We start from the raw sequence: 20,300 nt of genomic DNA on the forward strand, positions 1-20,300 counted from the left end.
TAAATCACACCTGGTACCCTGTCAACAAATTATATTCCTGGGAGCAAGCTTGAATACAACTTCCCAGATGGCTTACCTCACATCAGAGAAACAAATTCATTTGACAACCCAGTTCAAACAAGTGGCCACAAAAACCCTGCTGTCTGCAAGACAAATACTGCAAGTGCAAGCCTTGGGGTTCATGGCTTTTTGTATTCTTCTAATTCCATATGCAAGACTGCCTATGAGGAAACTACAGTGGTATGTAAAAAGCCTATGGTATCAACATTCTCAAGACCTAGAAACAATGATTTCAATAATACCTTGCCTACGCCTAGAGTCTTTGGTGGGCAGAGGCCTGCCACTAAAACAAGGGACCCCCTGCCGCCCAAACCCTAACAACAGATGCATCAGACTATGCATGGGGGGCTCACCTGGCAGGGAAGTGCATTCAGGGCAAATGGAACCCAAGTGAAATGCACCTGCATATCAATCAAAAAGAAATGTTAGCTGTACAGAATGCTCTGACAGCCTTCAAGGACCACATTCTTCCAGGACAATTAATGGTAAAGACGGACACCACCATTGTTATGTGGTACATAAACAAGCAGGGGGGTGCACATTCTTAACCCCTCTGCAGACTAGCCATGGCATTGTGGAACACAGCCTTGAGCTACCAAGTGCACCTTCAAGCTCAATTCCTGCCAGGAAAATTAAATACACTGGCAGACGGACTAAGCAGAAACCTCATGGACCTACACAAGTGGAAACTGGAACCAAGGATTTTCAACATGTTGACAAGCAAATGGGGAAGCCCAGATATAGACCTGTTTGCCTCTCCCCAGAACTACCAGTTGGACAAATTTTGCACAAGGACTCCCCACAAACAAGCCTGGAAAGTGGATGCTCTGTCCTTCAGCTGGAAAAACCTATCACCATTTGCTCTCCAAAGTACTACTAAAAATCAAACAGGACAAACCAAGGATGATTTTGATTGCTCCATACTGGCCGTGCCAACACTGGTACCCCCTCCTATGCAGTGTGTCACGGTTATCTCCATGGCACCTGCCTCAGACTCCTTCCCTGCTGTCTCAGCAGGAGAACCAGATTCTGCACCCTCCACTTCTAACACTGAGCATTGCAGCCTGGCTAATTACTTAACCTCTCCTTTACCATCCCTCAGCAAACATGTGATGGATATAATTTTAGAGGCAAGGAGGCCTAGTACTAGAAAATGTTATGCTGAAAAATGGAAATAGATTCTATGCCTGGAACCAATCTCAAGAGATGAACACAGCAGCACCCAATTTACCTCAGATTTTACAATACTTAACTGAGATGCTTCACAAGGGCCTGTCTTTTTCCTCCATTAAAATCCACGCCTCAGCCATTCCAGCTCATAACACAGAACCTCCCCTCTTCTCTCATCCACTACTCAAGCAGTTCCTTAGAGGGGCCAAAAATTTGAGACCACCCAGGAGAGCTCCAACCCCAGCCTGGGACCTTAGCTTTGTCTTGGAGAAACTCACTGTACCTCCTTTCGAGCCAGCTGCTACTGCAGACTTAAAATTTCTTTCTCGGAAAACAGCTTTCCTTTTAGCAATCACTTCAGCTAGAAGGGTGTCTAAATTACAGGCCCTTATGGCAGTGGAGCCTTTCATCATCTTTCATGAGGACAGGGTGTCCCTCAGAACCAATCCATCTTTCATGCCCAAGGTGGCATCCAGTGTGGCTCTTAATCAGTCCATTCATTTACCAACCTTCTTTCCCAATCCACAGAATAAAGGGGAATGGATATTGCATTCCTTAGATGTGCACAGACAACTTAGATTCTACTTGGATAGGACTAAACCTCAAAGGAAATCTGAACAACTGCTGGTGATATTTGCTGCAGGGGCAGATGGAAAGGCTTTCAAAGCAAACCATTTCTAAATGGATAAACCATTGCATTAATTTCTGCTATAAGCACCATGGAAAACCTATCCCCAGGGGATCAGACCTCAGTCCACCAGGGCTGCATCTACAACCTTTCTCAGAGGCGTCCCTACCAGGGACATCCTAGAAGCTGCTACCTGGAGTTCTGTACATACTTTCACCAAGCATTATCATTTGCCAATTTTCTCTAAATCCAGAGCTGGCTTTGCCACTGCAGTCTTGCAGGGCCTTCTAGCTGGCCCTAATGCTATCTAAATTCCTCCTCCCAACCATAGCTTTGGGAATCTACCCAAATGTAATGACTGCAACAGTGAAACATGAAGAACATAGTCCAGTTGTGTACACTTAACCATAAATGTAGATGTTCGAGTGTATTCACTCTTGCAGTCTTGGTTACCCTCCCTCCAGCCCCCTAATGTCTTTTGGCTATATTTCTACTTTCCTTTACTATGCTTAAAAGCCTTTTCAGTGTATTTGCTTTTTTGTTGGAGGTATATCTTTGTACTTTTATATTTAATTGCTTCCCATTAGGAGGGCACCTGCCATCTGGGGCAAGAAAATCACTTACGCTGAATCACTTACAAATGCCTTCTACCAGCACCTACAGGACTGCATGGATCAGGCAATCCCAAACAAAACTAAGACTCTCTCAAGTAGCAGGTAAGCCCAGGGTCTGACCCACCAGCCATAAACAAGCTCTACAAAGGAGGAGGAGACAGACAAGAAGATAGAAAAAAACTTGAAAGGTAAGACCTGATCATTATAAATAAAAAAAACTAAGAGCTCTCCTTAAAAAAATCCAAGGCAAATTTTTGAGAGAAAAATCACCAAGGACTCTAAAGACAATCATAAGGCCTTCTTTAGCTATGTTAGAAACCTAGAGGAAACCAGAGATAGAAGAATTAATCAAATGATTGAAAATTACTGAAAACCTACACACATTGCCAACATACTGGCTGACAGGTTCAGTGCAAACTCCCCTCCCCCCAAAAAGAGAGGAGGATATCATATTGGCCCCCCCCCACCCCAAACATCTCCACCCCCCTGTGAAAACTGCTGCCACTAAGGCAAAAAACACACATGACCCATGGGACTCTGCTTCACGCTGTGTCACAACCTTAACGAGGAATTAAACCAACAGTTAGACAGCTCAGCTCACTTAGCCTCAATAGCCTCACCTCGCATCAAGGAGTGGCGACGGCGCGCGTTGCTGTCCTTCTTTGTTACTCCGTGCCGCGGAAATTACAAATGACCCTGTTTGACAAAGCCTTATCTGCAAAATCTGCAGAGGATCATAATGGAAGGCAATACAAAGACATAGGAACTTGCAGGACTTTGGAGACTTAACAGTTTGGATTTGTCAAAGGCAGATCCCAGATTGGAAACTTGGTTGACTTTTTTAGACAGTCAGACAAGGCCATTGATGAGGACAGCCGCCCAGCAAGCCTTGCTGCCTACCTGGGAATCTCGCCACCTCTCGACTCCCCTCAGGTATCACTCAAAACTCATCAGCTTGATCATCAGAATGTAAACCCATAAGATGGGTTGCAAACTGCAAACTGGCTATGGACAGACTCCATCAGTTGTTGCTGGAGCCATGTCTCAGTCTCAAAACAGACTCAAAGTGGTGTCCCACAGGTGTGTGGGTCCAGTCCTCAGTCAGTCCCGTCCACTTTTGAGTACAAAAAACATGAACGACAGGAGGTGAATGACAGGAGGTTATGGCTGACAAAAAAAACAGATGATAGCAAACACATGTCCTATAGAAAACATCAGAATATCCTCCAGAGAAATGGAGGCCAGGCAGAAGGCCATGGCCAGTGCCAGAGTTACGGCCCAAAGTTAAAAAAACAAGGTTACAAAAATAAGCTTTTCATACAACAAGGTTACCACAAAGCTACTATATCAGAAAAGGGATCTAGGGCTAGGGTGACAAGTCATCAGATCTGACACTCATCTTGCTACAAAGTGTTTCGAAAACCTTCTCTATGCTAATATAGTTATGATGATCATGAAATCTAGATCAAGGGAATCATTCATCAAGGTCCCCCTGTACTCATCACTCATTAGACCTGAGTACAATGCCACTCATGAATCGAATGGACCAGACACCACCCCTGCTTGAATGCAGCCAAGGCCCCAAGTCTCACCAAAAGGATAAAAAAAAAAAAAAAATAAAGGATATGCTGTGAACTGATATATGCTCAGCTCTGCCCGATACCATGAACTCTGCTCAGTGTGACCCCCCTGACATATAATATTGCATGACCCAGCCTGATATATATGAATATGTCAAACCCAATCAAAATCCTCAGAACCACAAAGGCGGAAAGAAGAACCCCAGAACCCTTTATACGGAGACACATGGGACAGACAATTCACTAAACAGGAAGATCCCTGGCTGACAAACAATCACCCAACAATGTCGAGGTTGAGCCTGTGGCCTTGTTCAGTGGAGAGAATCTTGACCAATGGATGGATGGAGGATCGATTACCCCAGGGATTACTTCAGTACTGGCACTTGACAGGCTGCCACAATGATAGGCATATAGTTAGAGTAACTAAAAATGGAGCACATAGTTATCGATAGTAAAATATAAAATGAAAGGGCAGATAGCCCACATAGTGAAAAACTGATGTAATGGCGTCGGCAGCATGTTTTATACACCTGACGACCTGACGTCAGGAAAGAAGGGACAGCAACTGACACAAGACCCAAGACTTTGTTAATCAGGCCGACTGGGGCTACCTGCAAGCAGATAACCCAAATGTAATGACTGCAACAGTGAATACACTCGAACATCTACATTTATGGTAAGTGTACATAACTGTACTTTATCCCTGCACCCAGTAGCCTGGACAGCAATCACCAAAGACACCTTGCAGAGTATAATATCTAAGGGTAAATACATTATATTTACCTTCAACCTCCCAATTTGCTCAAAAGGATTCCCAATGGTCCACTCAAAGGAAAGAGGCAGTCATAGAAATTTCAAAGCTGCTGGAAAAAGTCATCCATGCAGTAGTCCCCCCAGACCAACAAGGATTCGGAACTTACTCAGGATTCTTTTTGGTGCCAAAGAAAAACAATTTTAGATCTCAGCAATTTGAATAAATTTGTCAAACACTGAAAGTTTCAGATGGTCATGGTTCAGTCCATTCTGCCACTGTTGCACAAGGAGGATTGGATGTGCTCACTAAATCTTCAGGATGCCTACTATCGCATCAAAATACACTGCTGCTCCAGAAGATACCTATGCTTCCAGTTGGGTGCCACTCACTACCAGTTCAGGGCCCTGCTTTTTGTTGAACACCCTGGGTTTCTTTAGTGAAACCAAGTGCATGGCAGTTGTCGCAGGTCACTTGGGACTGCTAGGATTATGGGTGTTTCCATATCTCGACAACTGGCTTCTCTCTGCTCCCACCAAGAATTTACTAATTCAAGCCAGGGACTACTTGCTCCAACTATGTCTTCAACTGAGGTTCACAGTGAAATGCTATAAGTCTCAACTGCCCCCCATTCAAGTCCTGGAATTCATTTGCTCTTATCTGAATATAGTGGCACAGATTGCAAGCTTACCAGAGATAAGGTTATAAACACTTTGCAGAGCCAAGTGTCACGCATTCTCTCTCTTCCTTCCCTCCAGCCAGGTTAGTCTTACAACTTCTTGGATATTTTGCAGCTTCCATAACTCCGGTACCATTAGCAAGGTTTCACATAAGGTTACAGCAATGGATGCCTGCATTACAGTGGCAATAGGATGACACCCCCTGACTGCACCAATTCAGATCACGAAGGTTTACAGAGAACACATAGCCTGTTCAATTCATACAGAAGTTGTTTTTTAGGGTTGAGGAAGGACTGAGAGAGAACACAGATGCATCATTATGATGAGTACATAACTTTTGTATGTTAGCAATATTAACCAAGGGCATGTTTTTAGCCAGTGCAGGCATACTCAGTGTGCTGACATGAAGAGAAACATAGACTTGCATGGCCAGCATATAAATGTGCTGGTGTCTAGTGGGACACGGGATATGAATGGATCCTCTAAAGTAAGACAACATGATAATTCTGCACAGGAAGGATGCTAACAGAATGTTTCTATTTTAAGCATGCAGTCACCAGTTAGTGCTTCATATTTGAATACACAGTCACCACTTCAAGCTTCCACATACAAACAATTGCAGTATCAAAATTCTAAGTGATTCACTTTATACATAAAGGAACTAGATGCCTTTGCGTTTAATGAAGAGGATTTTCCTCCACTCATACAGCCTCTGCCCCTACTGTTGCCACTATGGAGAGCGAGAATAGTTATTGAAGAAAAAAGGCAAAAAGGAAACGGGGAACAAACTGGAACAATCCCCACATCACAGTAAATCCAAAGCAATAAGTTCAGTGGGTATGTGCATAACATATATAGCTGTATGTTAAATAACAAACTTATAGTATTAAATAAGGGGCTAAGTTTTGTACCATTTGCTAAGGGAAATCTCACCAACTTCATTACTGAACTTAGAATTTTTACAAGGCAATTAAACCTGAAACTGTTTTTTTCTTTTTTCCCTGAAAGAGACTACACTTGGTAATGAACTGAACAAATCTAGTGATTTTATATCCAGTGGACATTCAGTTATTAATGCATTTTTACAAAGCTGTGAAAGTATATACAAGTTGTGTGATAATGACAAATTAGATTTATAATGTAATGGTGACAGAGAAGGAGGGTTAGATAACATCATGAAAAATGTGGAGATTATCTAAAGTGTTGATAAAGGTGGGATAATAGCTGTTATAAAGATTAGTCTATCCCTTAAAAATAATGATTAACACCAGCTCTTAAGCCAATTAATTTGAAGCAGCAAAATCAGATTATTATGAGAGGAAAGGGTGTTAACTATGAAATGAGTATTGAGCAGGAAATTGGTTGACAGTATGGTAACATACTTTTTGTAACATACCCCAAAACCCCTATTTACTGCTTCTTACTGAAGATACACAAATAAATAAATGATCCACCACTGATACATATTCTATGAGTTTAGGGGATTGGCTACAGAACCCATGTCTGTATATCTAGAGTAGAAACTGAGGGGATTAATGAAAAATATCACTTATATTAGTGATGGCAATTGTTTAAGGCAGCTGTCTAGTTGATAGAAACAAAGTTTAGCTAAGTGTTTGTTTTTATTTATTACTTTAGATATAAACTCTCTGGTTTGAAAATACCTAACAATTTTGTCTTGGTGTACTGTGTGCATTAATGTCTTTTGTAGTACAGAGGAATTTATTAATTTTTAAAGAAAGTTTTATAAACCGGTTTTAAAGATGGCAGTGGGCACCCTTGTTGCAAATATGACAATATTCTTTTAGCAAACTGGGAGGATGTGTTTATTTTTATTAAAAGGAATGTGTATTTAAATAAAATTATATTTTATCTTAATTTTGTTGCTGACATTTTTTTATTATATTGAATGTTTTTAAACTTTTTAACCTTTACTACTACTGTTTTGTTTTAATCCATGGATATCTGATAAGAGTATAGATTTTCTAGGTATTCATCTAGATCGTTATGAAAATGGGTGGATAACCACCAGTAGTTACAGGAAGAAACAGGCCTGCATCAGAAATGTATTTAACCTGTAGTCAGATGATTAGGTTGGACTTCAAGATCCATCCACAACCCCTTTTCTCTTTTTTAAACATGGGGTTGGGGTGTCACTTCAAGGGCCTCAGAAGAACTTCTGATAATAAGCAATTAGATGAACGTTTAGAAGGACTAAGCAAAGAACTGAATGGAAAATGCGACTGTACATTTAATATATAAGCTAGGAAGAGACAAAATAAAAGCAGTAATGTATAATCACTCAACAGGGGAGTCTCCAGGAGCAGATTATATTGTTATGGAAGTTTAGAAATTAGGAGAGAGCAGAGTGGCAAAGATCTGAAAAGCTTTGTTCAATAATATGTTAAAATGGGGGGCTGATACTAGCAAGGAGGAAAGTGGTGATGGCAGTATTACTTAAACAGGTTAAAGACCCTCCAGATCTGGTTTCTTGTAGAATCATTTCATTTTTAAACCATGATTGTAAAGTGATTGCCTGTATTATCTATGGAAATAGCAATATATTACCCAAACGTATATGGATTGATGTGATTTTGTGGAGGGTAGACAAACATCTGATAACATTAACAGAACACTGATGGTCCAGAGGGAATCTGAGTGTAAGAAAACACTGCTATTTTTGTGCAGAGAAAGCATTCATAAGGGTCAGTTGGAATTTTATAAAATAATAGTGTTAAGGAGGAGAGTATATGAAGGGTTGGAGGCAAGAATTAAGATGGGAGGTCTCCTCTCCGACAAGCTCTGTTTGAACAGAGAAACTAGGCAAAAGAAAATAAGGGATTCACAAATTCAAATATACAGCTGCTTGGGCAATCCAAAAAAACTAGCTTTATTTACATGTAGTAGGGTTTTGTTCTTGATAAATTTAGTAAAGGACATTCTGGTGATTAACATTTTTTACGTCTTTTTAAGATACAAAATAATTTAAGATAAAACAAAGATTAAGGCAATAAACTGTGTACTCACACACAGATTGTTTCAGCAATAGCCATACTTGTGGGGGTATAAGATGAAGTATTTAAGTGTATGGATTAAAAAGGATCCTGTTATGGCATCTAAGGATATGTGAGGAAAAACAAAAGAAAAAAATAATACAAAAACTGAGAAACTAGACACTGTTAAGTATGGGTATAAGATACAAGCAATGACAATGTTTTAGTCCTCTGAGCCTTATACACAGATTAGGCAGAGAAGATGATATAGGTGATAATTAAGAAGTTGAAGGAATTTATTTGGGGTGGAAAGAGGGCAAGAGTTGAGTGGAATAAGCTGTTTCCCCTTACAGAACAATGTGGCTTAGAATTAACTGATTTGATAAGAGTTACATTAGAGCTCTTTGGTTAGCCTTCTGCTTGAGTTATGTATACGAGTTTTATAAAGCAAAGTGGAGAAGCGTAATGATGAAATGAAGGAGTGGGGTCATGAGACCTACAGACACTAGGAGTTTGGATGCAACTCCTTAGAAAAGTTACAACAACCATGCAGAATATTAATATTTATAAAGTAGCCAAAGGTATTCTAAACACTAAACAAGTAATGAAATAGAGAAAGATTTTAACAATAGGTATGTCTCCAAGTAAGGATTTAAAAAGTAGGCAAGAGAGGGGCTGAAAATTTATAGGAGTCAATTAGCAAAGGAACCGAGGTATTGGAAATGAGTAATTCAGGAGGGAAAGGAAATAGAATGGGATGAGACTAAGCAGAAGTTTGGACTGCAGGTTAGAGGCTTCCTTCCCTATCAGAAACCCTAAAAGTATAGGAGAGTACTAAGTGAAAGAACAGCTCTGGTAGATTTTGAATGTACAACAGAAGCTGCAGCTAAAAAGGGGGTTGTTAATGGGGTGTATAAAATAATGCATGAAAACAATATGAATTAGTTAAAGGAAATGATAAGAGAAAGAGAATAGAAAAGGTCATTTACAAAGGAACAGTGGAAACAAATTTGTTAGGCTTTCCAGTATACAACAAAGTCCAGAAGGTTTAGAATTTGGAATGGAAAAGTTTGCATAGGTATTTTATAGCAGACCTGAGCAGACCTCAGGGGAGTTTTTCTTGGGTAGACAGCAAATGCAGGAAGTGTGATGAATAAGAGAGAAGTAATTCAGAGCTTTTTTTTTTTTGATTGAGGGGGAGTGTAACGAGTTGGCACATTTTAAAAATTCTCTTTGGAGTACTTTGACAGAAATAATGCACATGCTCATCACAAGGTTAAGGCTTTGTGTTTACTGTGCAATACTCTCCTTAAATAGAATACTTTCAACCTGTCATTGAAATGACAAATCAATTTTTACACATCGCTGCTGTTTTTACACATCACTGTACAGTAGACTGCGGTGGTGGTGCTGCGGTAGCGTTGTCGCCTCACAGTAAGACGTCCTGTTCGATTCTCAGCTAGAGCGTCTTCTGTGTGGAGACGTGCATGAATGGGCATACCTTCGTTGAAGGTTGTGCGTCCCCTAACCGGGAAAAAGCCGAAAGACACAACTGCTGCCTGTACAGTCCACTGAGTTGCACTTGAGCTTTCTCTTTAGTAACTTCCACCTCTGCAAAGTCTTAAAATGTATAAATGTAACTACTGTTTGTATATAAATGTAAGTAGAAGTGTAACTACTTTAGTTTAACTGGAACTTGGTATAATGCAGTGTAAGCAAATGGAGTTTTTCTTCTCGGCCTCCACTGAAAATGGGTATTATCCAGACTGACTTTCCCAGTAAACAAAGACAAATAAATAAATACATACATAAATGTTAGTGGGAACAAGTGGTCTTTTGAGCTATGATAGAGGGATCTGAATTGCTTAAACATAAGACATTACTAAGTTTAATGTTACTGGCTTTCAGAAGAGCAGTTACTGGAAAATGGAAATCAAAATGTTTTCCCACTATAAAGGAAGTTCTGGACATTATAAAGGAGATAAAAAGCTGGAGGTGGCATCTTTAGAAAAGTAAAGGAGCAATTCTCATAGCAGTGAATAGACTTTATGGGAACAATGAAAACAATACATGCAGAATAGCAATCAGAGGAAGAAATGAGATTTAAGGGAAGGCAGAAACTGAGAGCAATTTATGTAATGGAGTGAATGAAAATTCTTAAAAAGGAAAGCATGTACACGACATGGAAATAACAAATTAAGCTGTTATGTTTCGTTTCCTATTAATTTATGTAATGCATGTTATGGCTTAAAATGTGATAATTTACTAAAGATGTTTAAAAATTCCAGTCTACTCATTCCTGTTTCTGCAGTATAATATTTTTTTTTCTTTGTGCCCTGCCTTATTGTTTTCCTAGGTTCAAAACCAATTACTAGGCTACTGATCTCTAATGATCTTAAGAAGCCTAGCCTTGTATTTCCATGGTAGTTTTTAGCTCTTATGTTTTGCATACAAATGATCCAGAGCAAGGATATGTTGGGACATTTAATTTTGTTGCCTCTATCCATGAGTGATGTGGGTACTAAACCAGGGAGAATTTGTGGATCTGATGCTGTGTCCGTATTGTTATTCATTACGGGTGGGTCTTTCATCCGACCCAGCAACTGATGGACTGATCCAGAGCTCAAGCTCCTTCCCTTCCCATAATCCCCTGCTGACATGTCACCCCCCCCCCCAAATATCGTTTGCTGCGGAAATGCTGAGGACGTGGTTCTGGTAGCTCAAGCCTTCCTTTAGGATAAGTGTTTACTTTTTGGGGTTTTTCTTACCTTTTTGGTTTCTTTAGTTTTTCTTGAGGCTGTTTTAAGTTTGTAGTGCAGTTAGTTCTCTGTTTCCTCCCCTCCCTGTACGGTATAACTAGTTTTGTCTCTTGGGTTCCCGCCTTTTTCCCCATGGCCCCTTCCCCCCCATAGCTAGTTATTTAATTTAAACAAAAAAAAATAATTTTACTGTGTGCCTCTTTGGCTTTGGATCCGGGCTCTTCCACTTCAAGAGCCTTAGATCAAGCTCTCAGATCTGAGGTCTTGGTGCCTCGTAGGCCTTAGGGTCCAACCCATCTGTTGGATCTGTCTGGTGCACTGGTTAAAGCATCGAATCCTGCTAGGACTTTGGATCCAGTAGTCATTGAAAGATCCCCCTCCAAGTCCTAGAGTTCGGGTCTGATACATCAGAGTCAGTCCCCCTCCTGGGATCGCAGAGCTTTGGCAGATCTCCAGCAAGGTCAGGGCATTTTTCTGTGTCTTTCAGGTCTTCCAAAAGCTTGCTACCCACAGATGTGGATAGTATGATGAGTTTCCTTAAGGCCCAAGTCGAGTTGGGCGTGTTGCCATCCCCAGTGCAGTTGCCTAGGGGACCTTCTCCATTCGTGGGACTTCACTCTTCTCTTCCGACCCAACTAGGTTTGGAATGCCAGGGTCAGAGAATTCCTTGTGAGAGGCCGATGGTATCCCTCCCTTCTCAACACCATCAGGGTCCCTGGCGGGATCCGTACTGCTACCCTCAGAGCATGCTGCTCCTCAGCTCCTCAAGGTTGGTGCTAGTTCCCTGGGGGTGGGGTTAGGCCCAGAGTTTTCAGATCATTCACTTCCCTTGGGGGCATCGGTGCTAGACAGCTCGGGCTGATATCGTCTGGAGGCTTCAGTGCTGCATCGGGGTCACTCCTCTCTACTCACTACTGCGGCCACGGGAGAGGAGAGGGTTGGGCCTTGTTCAGTCTGTCGGCCTTCCAGGAGGTAGAGAGGACCTTCTCCAGCAGTCACCTCTCCTTCACCTCTAGGTCCTCCTCAACCCCTCTAGGCTTTGGGCAGCGAGGCCTCATCATCCTTCCAGGGTCAGCCCTCCCGTGAGCACATTCAGATGGGCACTACCCGGTCTCTTCCAAGTCCTCCCCAGAGCCCACCATGGAGGAACCCCCTCAGAAGAGAACATGTAAGAGGAGACACTTGGATTCCCCTAGAGAGTCCCTCACTGAGAACACAGATTTCGAGGAGGGAGAAGGGTCCCCCAGGCTTTTGCCTGAGGAAGTGTCCTTTGAGGACATCCTCGAAGTTCTCAACCAAAGAGGTGGTTGGTCTTCCCCCACCCTGTCTTTGGAGGAATCTATGTTCCTGAAGGCCTTCGGGATAGGCCCATCGGTGTTTACCCACCTGTCGACGAGCATGTGGACCTCATCGCCGGCAGAACTTGGAAGGAGCCGAACATAGTGGAACTGGTACCATAAAAGGCAGACAGATTCCTCAGTCTCCTCAAAGGTAAGGCTTTTTGGAGTAAGGGTGTTCCCGTTGATGCCATCGTGGTGGCTGCTGCTACTAAGAAGGAGCTAGTGGACGTGAGCTCCTTGGTCCATCCCCCGAATAGAGAGTCTTGGGCAATTGACCATTATGGAAAGCGTGTGTTTGCCTCAGCTGCATTCGGACTGAGGGCAGCTAACTACATGGCACATTTTACCTGGCTTCAGAGGGATTTGGTATTGGAACTCACCACTTCCCTTAGAATTGTTACCTCTGGAGAGTCTTAAGCTGGTATGTCTGAAGTTGTCCACTGTAACTTCCCTGGCTAATGCTTTGATGAAGTTGATCTCCAATACAGTGGAGGCCACCTCTTGAGCAGCTGGCACAGGAATTGCCATTAGACTTCACTTTTGCAGGTTTGCAGAACCCTTCAAGGAGTCTTTTACCAATGCTCCCTTTGACTGTTCAACCGTGTTCGGACCGTCCATCAAGGAAACATTGACCCGCAGCGAGCAGGAGGATAAGACTCTGTCCACAGTGAGAATCAAGTTTTCTACTCCTCAATGATCTTTTTTCTAAGACTTCGAGAGGGAGTAAGAAACATTGGTTCCGCAGGACCCAATCTTCCTTCCAGGATGCTCCCCAAGAATCCTCTTCTGCAAGCCGGGGGAGGGGATTCAATGGTAGATGCCACCTCAGAGGCAGAGTGGGTCCACAGAATCAAAGTTCCCGAGAACCCTTCTTGGAGAAGCCCTTTCAACGCTCATGAATCGCTGACCGACTGTCCTACCCTGGAGGCAGTCGGGGGACAATTCTCCCTTCACCCACTAGCCTGGACAAATATCTTCTCAGATCAGTGGGTGTTAAAGATTATTTCCAGGGGTTACGCCATTCCCTTTATCAGTCCCCTCCCCCGGTTTCAAAATCTCTCCCTGACATTCCACCCCACCAAAGGGAGTTGCCCTATCTTGAGGTCCAAGACCTTCCTCTAAAAAGGGCCATTCAAGAGGTCCAAACAGGACAACTGGAGTCCAGAACTTACTCTCCCTTCCTTTTGGTGCTAAAAGAGACTGGGGACCTGCATCCAATTTTGTACTCAGTGAGCTGAATCTGTCAGTCCAGAAGTCCAAGTTCCAGATGGTCACTGTGCAATCCATTCTACCGCTCTTGTGCAAGGACGATTGGATGTGCTCAGTGAATCTCAAGGATGCAAGCTCTCATATCAAGTTCGACAGACACTCCAGGAGACACCTACACTTTCAGTTAGGGGCCAGTCACTACCAGAGCCCTGCCCTTTGGACTCGCCACAGCCCCCCAGGCGTTTACCAAATGTATGGCAGTGGTTGCAGCCCATCTCAGGCTGCAAGGCTTCCAGGTCTTTCCATACCTGGATGATTGGCACCTCATGGCCCCCACAAGGCATCAGCTGTCAATGGCCACCAATTATACCTTCAACCTCTTTCAGGAACTTGGCATCATGTTCAATCTGCGCAAATCCAGTATTTCTTTGTGCCAGAACCTAGATTTTATCGGGGTTCAACTAGACACAGTGTCGGAAGACTGCAGCACTTACCCGTATACAGAGTTCAACTTTTTCAGGATCAGGTCTATTGCTTGCTGGTTTTGGGATGTCCAGCAGCCCACCTAATTTTACAAGCATTAGGCTCAATGGCGGCTGCCGTCCAGTTAATGCCACTCGTCAGGTATCACTTATGGGTCCTGCAGTGGACCCTGGCAGTTCAGTAGTCCGCTCAAGTTCATCCCATGTCTATACCCATCAGGATGACTCGTGTGCAGAAATCACCTTGCTTGATGGCTTCAGTTGCAGGACCTAAATCTCGGCAGACCGTTCTGTCTTTCCCGTTTAAGACCACGGTGACCACAGATGCCTCCTTGTTGGGTTGGGGGTGGCATTTTTGGTGAAGGACGGTTTAAGGTACGTGGACCCCCAGGGAGACCAAATTGCACGTAAACGTCCTGGAGATGAGAGCAGTCCTAATGTTGCAAGCCTTTCAGGAGCATCTCCCTCTCGGGGCTGTAGCAATTCAAACGGACAACATGGCAGTCTGGTACATCAACAAGCAAGGGGGAACACGGTCTTATCTCCTGTGCAGAGCAGCCATGAGAGTGTGGGAATGGGCAATGTCTTCCAGGCACTTTCTTCTTGCAACTCACATTCCTGACAGTTCCAGCGTACTGGCTGACAAACTCAGCAGGTCTGTCTTGAGTCCTCTGACTCCATCAGTGGCACGTCAGATATTTGATCGTGGGGATCAACCATGCTGCAATCTCTTTGCCTCTCCAGTCAACCACAAATGCAGCAACTACTTTGCTGTGATCCCCCCAATGGGGGAGTCACCCAGAGATGCACTGGTTCACGATTGGTCGTCGGGACACCTCTATGCTTACTCTCCAACTCCCCTAATTCCAAAGGTCTTGCAGAAAGCCCACCACCTGAAGACCACGCTCATCCTTATTGTCCCCTTTTGGCCTCGTCAGGTGTGGTTCTCCTTTCTTCGGTCTCATCTGAAATGTCCTCCCTGGATATTGGATCCCATTCCAGATCTCATTTCCCATCCTTGGGGGCATTCCCTTCCCAGCCTCCAGACTCTTCATCTAACAGCTTGGTTCCTCCAGTTCCAGTGAACCCTTCCCAGTCCAGGTTCCCCTCTCTGATGAAAAATATTATCTTAGCATCTCAGAAGCCATGAACTAAGAAGGTCACTTTTTTTCATTTCAGTCTTTGATATCTGTAGTTTTATCATATCATCTGAATAAGGAAGTTAAAGTTGCTTGTATTTTTTTCTAGCCTTTATTTATTTGATTTTATATATACTTCCACAGTATCACTTATTTTAAATACATCTTGAGTGCATTTGTTTTATTTTTTTTCTGTGTATTACTGGAAGCTGTCCCCTATGCAAAAGCTGAAATTGAAATATTTTATGCTGAACAGCTGTGAGAGTTTTTTCCAACGAAGTGCTTTCTTTTCTTTTTCCTTTTTTTAGAGGTATGGATGCTCTGTTTTTCACTTCGAGTTTGGGGGGGGGGGGGGATTGTGTTGGGATGGGATTGTCTGCAGTAAGTATCCTACAGGTTTTGTCAAAGTCTCTCTCTTTTTTTAAACTTGCTCTTAAGATTCATATTCTTGTATAATCTCATGTAACAGCATATGCTGTTAATTTTAGCCTCCCCAGTTTGTTCATCCTTCTTTACAGGATACCATTCAGTGCTTAACTTTGCTAAGCAGCGGTTAATACCACATGTAGGCAGGAATATGAGTGCTTTGCTGAGGGCAGAAAAATATATGGCCTGACTCATAAAACTTCTGTAGCATTACATGCACTGAAGGATTGCTGTCTTTGTCTGTAGTATGTTTCATGCATATTTGCTTATTGTCTTGAGCATACAATTGCAACCATTGTTGTTGCACTTGAGTTTTAGAGCAAGCAAACATTCATCTTTCATAAATATTTGTTTTGCTGTGGTAGTTAATCATTGTACTTCCATGATGTAGGTTATACATTTTTGGCCTGAAGTAAAGGTACCTGGATTTGAGCGTATTTTCTGGTATACCTTTAATTGTTGTGCTTTTAAATTACTAATTTTCATTGTATTCATTCATTGGTATAAAATTCAAGTGCTACAAAAATAAATGTCCAGCTTTACAAACCACTTCATTGAGGTAAAGTCTATAATGTACACCATTTCCTTATTCTTTTTAAGCTGGTGATAATGTAGTAATAACTGGTGTTTTGATTTTGCAGCTGAACTATGAAGGATCTTTGTCTCCAGTCATTGCACCTAAGAAAGCTCGACCATCAGAAGCTGGCTGTGATGAGGTAGAAACTAACTTTAAGGGTCATGTAATATTTTTTGAAGTATGTTATGCAATCTCTCAAAACACATTTTTACACCATATTTCAGTTTTCTTTTAACAGAATTATTTTTTTGTTTTTGATTCATTTCACTTGTTTGCTACATTTACTGTGTAGGCATACCCGAAGAATACTGTCATGGAAGATGACCTGTGGATGTAGTGGCAAATATTCTGGGAATGTCTTGTGTGGCTGCACTGAACGCATACATGGTAGCATATTTAAGTAGTGAAATGTCAGAGTATTGCAGATTTCTGTTTTCCCTCCTGTGACTGAGATGCCACACTAGGAGGTCTGCAACTCACAGGACATTAGAGCTGCATTGACAAAAAAGTAAAAACAGAAATGTCTGCTTTCTGTATCAGAAGTATTGCAACATTACAGCCTGTATAGTAAGGTAATAACTCATTACTCTGGATGCTTACTTAAATGTGTTGCAAAAATGTGCCTAAATCTTTTTAATGATAAACCAGCAATTTTTTTGCTGGACAGTTGTCTGAATGCATCTCTTACAATGTGCAGCTCACCATATTATTTTAACATGTTGTCTGGTCTGGCTGAAACTCTGTCAGGGTTTGAATACTGGAAACAGTGCTTTTGCTTGCCTTTTTCTTTGACTTTATGTATTTCATGCAATGCTTTCATGAATGTAAGGCATGTGTGTTTATGTAAGGAAGGCCTTTCCTTAGTCTGGGTTACTTCACTTGGTCATGCTTACCCTTATTTGCCCTGTGTGTTAGTACATTATGAATAGATTTTGTTGCCTGTTTGGCAGGTGTATTTGGCTACTGAAAGAGTAAATAGTCATTGTGCTTTTTGTGTAAAAATGTGAAATATGTTTAGATGAATTTATGAATGCTTGTACATGTAAGCTGCACAAATCATCAGTGGCACTCTTGCTGTGCATTTTAGAACAGTGTAATTTGCTGAAATTGTATTAAGTCTGCATATACCTTTTTGCTATCATAGTTTACTGAATGGAGTTTTCAATCCATAATTTTTGTATTATAGCTTATTGTATAGCACTAATACAATACATTTCAAATGAAAACTACACTTCCAAAAGGTTTATCATCAGAACTCCTCTCCTACTGTTTCTGTGAAGAAAACCATCTTGACATACCTCTTGAACTCTGCTTCCATCTAGCTTGATATTTTCTGTTCTTGAGTATTTCCTTCAAAAAAAAAAAAAAAAAAGACCTGTCCCATATCTCTTTCCTATAAGATATATAAATATTTTTATATTTGGCATAGCTAGCTGACACTGTTGAACCACCTAATATTAGCAATGATACTTGTACAGATCTTTTCTGTACTTTCTGCCCATGCAAGATCATGTGATGCAACTTATATTGTTCAGTGTTGCAGTAATGGTAACACTTCGGACTTCTACTCTAGAAAGTCCAATTTCCAAGTCTTTTTACCCTTGCTCCTCCAGGTCATGCAGACGCCCTTCCACAAGGATGACAGCAGGCTTGTTGGTATAAGAGTGACATCTGCCTGTGTTATCTTCAGTTTTTTCTTGCTGCAGTATGAAAGAGTTAATTTTTTTATGTAAGTTACTTAGCTTCCATCAGTTCCACCTTGCTTGTGCAGTACAGATGCATACTCCTTTGAGGAAAAAGGCTTTATTATATCTTTGTATGTGTGTTTTATAACTTAAGGAGATTTCACTTATCAGAGCAATAGATGTCAGATTCTAAAGTTAATAACTTAGTGTTGTTTATAGGTTCATAGGTACACACTAGACTAGCTGCTATTCCTGGCCATTTTAAGCCTAACCAATGTCCCTTTTGGGCTCCAAATAACATATCCCATTCGGGTATAGATTGGTCTTACCCATCCCAAGGTTGATAATTATACATAACCTCTGTTGAGATTAACTGTGATCATACCGTTGATAATTTGAGGGAGCTCATGCATGGAATTTTTATGGTTATCAATGGAACACATTTCCTGTTGTGCTTGAGAGCTAAATCTCTCAAGGAGTGTCTGAGCCAAAAAAGTCCATTCACCTTGTTTAGGGTTGCCATGGCATCAGTGAAGTTACTGTGGATGTCCTGCTCAGGCAACAAAAAGAGAAGTGCCATTGAGAAAAGAAATCCTAGGAGGCTAATGACATACCCACCGAGTCCAAAGGCCACACGGGGCTTGAGAGTGTCAGGTCTAGTTGAGGTACTTTTGAATCCCATGACTCTGATATCTACTTATACAGAAGCCACAATGCACTTTAATGATATCACATTGAAATTGTGCAACATTTAGTTGATCCAGCGGCTTGTCCTCAGCCATCTTCATCCATCTCCTGTATTTTGGTTTGTGACAACAGCAGCAGTGTTCTTTTGGTACTGGTATGCAAGTACATCCATAGTTCTAAATTAGAAGTTATCAGTGCCCACCTGAGGTCATAGACCTGTATGTGGCTAGCATTCCCTAAAGTAGGGCTAAGTCATCTATGTGTCAGATGTGTGTGTGCCATCTTGTTTCTGCTTGAGCTGGTAGGACCCCACTTTTCTTCCGTGACAGGGACCCCTTCACATGATCTGATGAAGCTGGCTCAAGGGTTTGTACTTTTTCCTGAAGAACCAGGGTCCCAGCTTTAAAACATTCCCCCTGATGAGTCAGACTTCTGTCACTCATAGATGAATGAACTGGCCTATGTGAACCCGATGTCCTGTCCTGTTAGCCATGAGTCAGACATTGACAGCACCTTATCTGGTGCTTCCCACTAGAGGATTGCTCATTTGTAGATGCCCTTAATAGAATGACGTTTACTTTCAAATGGGAGTCTAAGGATTATTCTGATGGTGAGAAAAGGTATAGAGAACTTCTGGGTTTGTCTGATCTAAAACCCTTATCTGTTTCTCCAGTGACTCTAGCCTTCAGAGAGGAATGTAATAGTTGTTTCTTGGAGCCAGAGCTCCCAAACCTCTGCTCCCAGAAATCTCGACCACTTGTACGGTGTTCTTAATTCCTGCCAGACCCTTTACAAGAATTCCATTGCTGATCTCGATGTGATGTCCATGGATGCCAACAAGGAGTATACTAGGTCTCCAACCAAGAATCCCCTTCTCAATGACAGGGAAAGGTAACATACTTGATAACTAGGGAAATGAAATCTACACCTCTGCCACCCCGACCTTCTGGATGCTTAATTGCCAAGCTCATATAGGATTCTCCTGTACCAGCTGACACACAAGGTCGAACAAACAGAGGACAAAGCCATCAGAATGAAAGTGCTAGATTTTTGTAGTTTGACCTCCCTGGCCAACAAGCAGTTTGTAAAGTGTGTGTGTGTGTGTGTGTGTGTGTGTGTGTGTGTGTGTGTGTGTGTGTGTGTGTGTGTGTGTGTGTGTGTGTGTGTGATGCAGTACATGCATAATCAGGGCAGCAACAAAGGGATCAATTATTATAACACATGCCTGGCTGAGGAGACACCTGCAAAGTCGTGTAAAACTGCAGCTCCTTAATGACTCCATGCTGAGAAGGTATTTAAGAAAGTGGAAAAGACAATGCAGTCTGTGAACTGATTGCATTGTCTTCTTTTCTTCCAGCACAGTCAAAGAACAGTTCTTTCATTCCCTATCAGATACAGTAGAAGCTACCCTGCTAAGAGTTGGCCTTTCCAGTGGGGCAAGACCAAGACAATAATAGGTTCACCCTTAATTTCATGCAAAACTTGCTTCAGTAAGGAAAACACTTTTGCTTGCCTCCTAT

At 42.0% G+C, this 20,300-nt stretch overlaps 1 protein-coding gene across 1 annotated transcript in view; it reads left to right on the forward strand.

Moving 5' to 3' along the window:
• ANAPC1 (anaphase promoting complex subunit 1) overlaps positions 1-20,300 on the forward strand; it is a 3,613,296-nt gene that overhangs the window by 1,435,988 nt on the left and 2,157,008 nt on the right. The window contains exon 16 of the mRNA XM_044060160.1: positions 16,473-16,547. Within this exon, the coding sequence (XP_043916095.1) occupies positions 16,473-16,547 (75 nt within the window). The remainder of the gene's footprint in view (positions 1-16,472; positions 16,548-20,300) is intronic.

This window comes from Protopterus annectens, chromosome 1.part2 (genome assembly GCF_019279795.1).
Source record: "Protopterus annectens isolate FY-2018-M chromosome 1.part2, PAN1.0, whole genome shotgun sequence".
Classification (NCBI taxonomy): Eukaryota; Metazoa; Chordata; order Ceratodontiformes; family Protopteridae; genus Protopterus; species Protopterus annectens.